The sequence below is a fragment of the Atta cephalotes genome (genome assembly GCF_000143395.1).
Source record: "Atta cephalotes unplaced genomic scaffold scaffold00032, whole genome shotgun sequence".
Lineage (NCBI taxonomy): Eukaryota > Metazoa > Arthropoda > Insecta > Hymenoptera > Formicidae > Atta > Atta cephalotes.
This window is the reverse complement of record NW_012130096.1, coordinates 2,242,238-2,243,862: the sequence shown is the minus strand read 5'-3', so window position 1 is coordinate 2,243,862 and position 1,625 is coordinate 2,242,238. Positions and strand designations below refer to the sequence as shown.

The following is a 1,625-nucleotide window of genomic DNA, read 5'->3' as shown; positions in this document are numbered from 1 at the left end:
TGTGTGTGTGTGTGTGTGTGTGTGTGTGTGTGCACGACAATTACATTGTTGAGTAGAAAATTATATGGAAAAAAAAGAGTTTTGCTGAAGCATGAAAAAATTCAGCTAAATACAAATCTGAAAATAATTTTGTTGGACCAAATAATTATGTAGAACATTCAAATGTTGACGGCAATGCTGCGAAAAGTTTTAATTCCAGTCAACAATTTAAGCGCCCTATATAATTATTTTGATAGTCCAAATAAATTTATCTTCAGATCTATATCAATTTTTATATTTTGGCAAAACTTCTTTCTGTGTTACTTTATGGTTAGCGGATATATTGAAGCATACTTTTGAGGCTTCCACGAGTATTTTCTTTAAGAAAATTATGCAGGATTTATCTCTGTGACTTGATACGTCGTTAAATGCCAACGTTTCGTGAATATTGCAGATCACTTATCAGGGCGAGAAGCAACCTTATACTGATCAGTATCAGATTGCTTCTCGTCCTGTTCAAGTGAACTATAACGTTCACGATACTACAATGTTCACGAAACGTTGACATTTAATGATAATGTATCAAGTCACGGAAATAAGCCATAAACCGCGCAACTTTCTATAATATATTGGAATATGTTAATTTTATTATTATAAACACGATATAAATTATTTTATCAATGTCTACTTGAATTTTTTAAAAAAGAAAAATGTTAAAAAATTTGTTGATTTTTCAGGCAAAACTGGAGCAGTTTTAAATCGCAAATTATATATAACCCTTAGACGATTGGATCATTCAAGTACGCATTTCTTCTTTTTAAAATACCAGGAGCACCAAGTATAATTAGTTACAACATTTATGTATAATTTTTTAAATACAATCTTACAAATACATTTTAACGATGTTAAAATTAGTATACTCGTAAAAGTGACACAAAATAATCCGGAACACTCATCGTGTGAATTAAGAATTAAAAACAAAATCTCCGAAGAGAGACAATTTCGATAAAAATTTCTTGAATCTCGAAAGTCTTTCGAGAATTCTACGATTTCTCCAGACGGAAAAACATTTCAGGTTTCCCAACAATTTTTTTTCCCTTTCACTCCATTTCATAAATTTAATATATACTCACCTATCATGACGGAGGCTTTGAAGGTGGTCCTCTTGGCCCGATAGGTAAGCGGACGCGTAACTGAGAAATATCTGTCGAAGCTGATAATGAGCAGATTAAGGACCGACGCATTACTCGCGAGATAGTCGAGGGCGAGCCACGTGTCGCACACGAGGGGCCCGAGCGGCCAGTAACCGAGTACCGTGTATATCGTAAAGAGGGGCATGGAGATTAGGCCGATCGCGAAGTCGGCCACCGCCAGGCTGAAGAGGAAATAGTTGGAGATCGTCTGCAGATTTTTGTCGATCTTGAATGATATCATGACCATAATGTTGCCGACGACCGTGGTCATACTGAGGATGACGGCGATCACTACTATCGTCACACGCTCCCATACCGCATATTGATGGGGCTCACCGCCACAGTCAAGACCATTGCTGATGCTGTAGTTGTCATTGCCGGGTATCTCCACCATCGGAGTAACGTTCATGTCTGACGGACTATCTCTCCCTGTCTCTTCTCTCTCTCTCTCTC

General features: G+C 37.3%; 1 protein-coding gene across 1 annotated transcript in view; it reads right to left on the bottom strand.

The window, feature by feature from the left end:
* The window catches only part of LOC105621165 (muscarinic acetylcholine receptor DM1), a 9,655-nt gene extending 8,074 nt beyond the window's left edge, over positions 1 to 1,581 (bottom strand). The window contains exon 1 of the mRNA XM_012202635.1: positions 1,113 to 1,581. Within this exon, the coding sequence (XP_012058025.1) occupies positions 1,113 to 1,581 (469 nt within the window). The remainder of the gene's footprint in view (positions 1 to 1,112) is intronic.
* Positions 1,582 to 1,625: the final 44 nt, after the last annotated feature.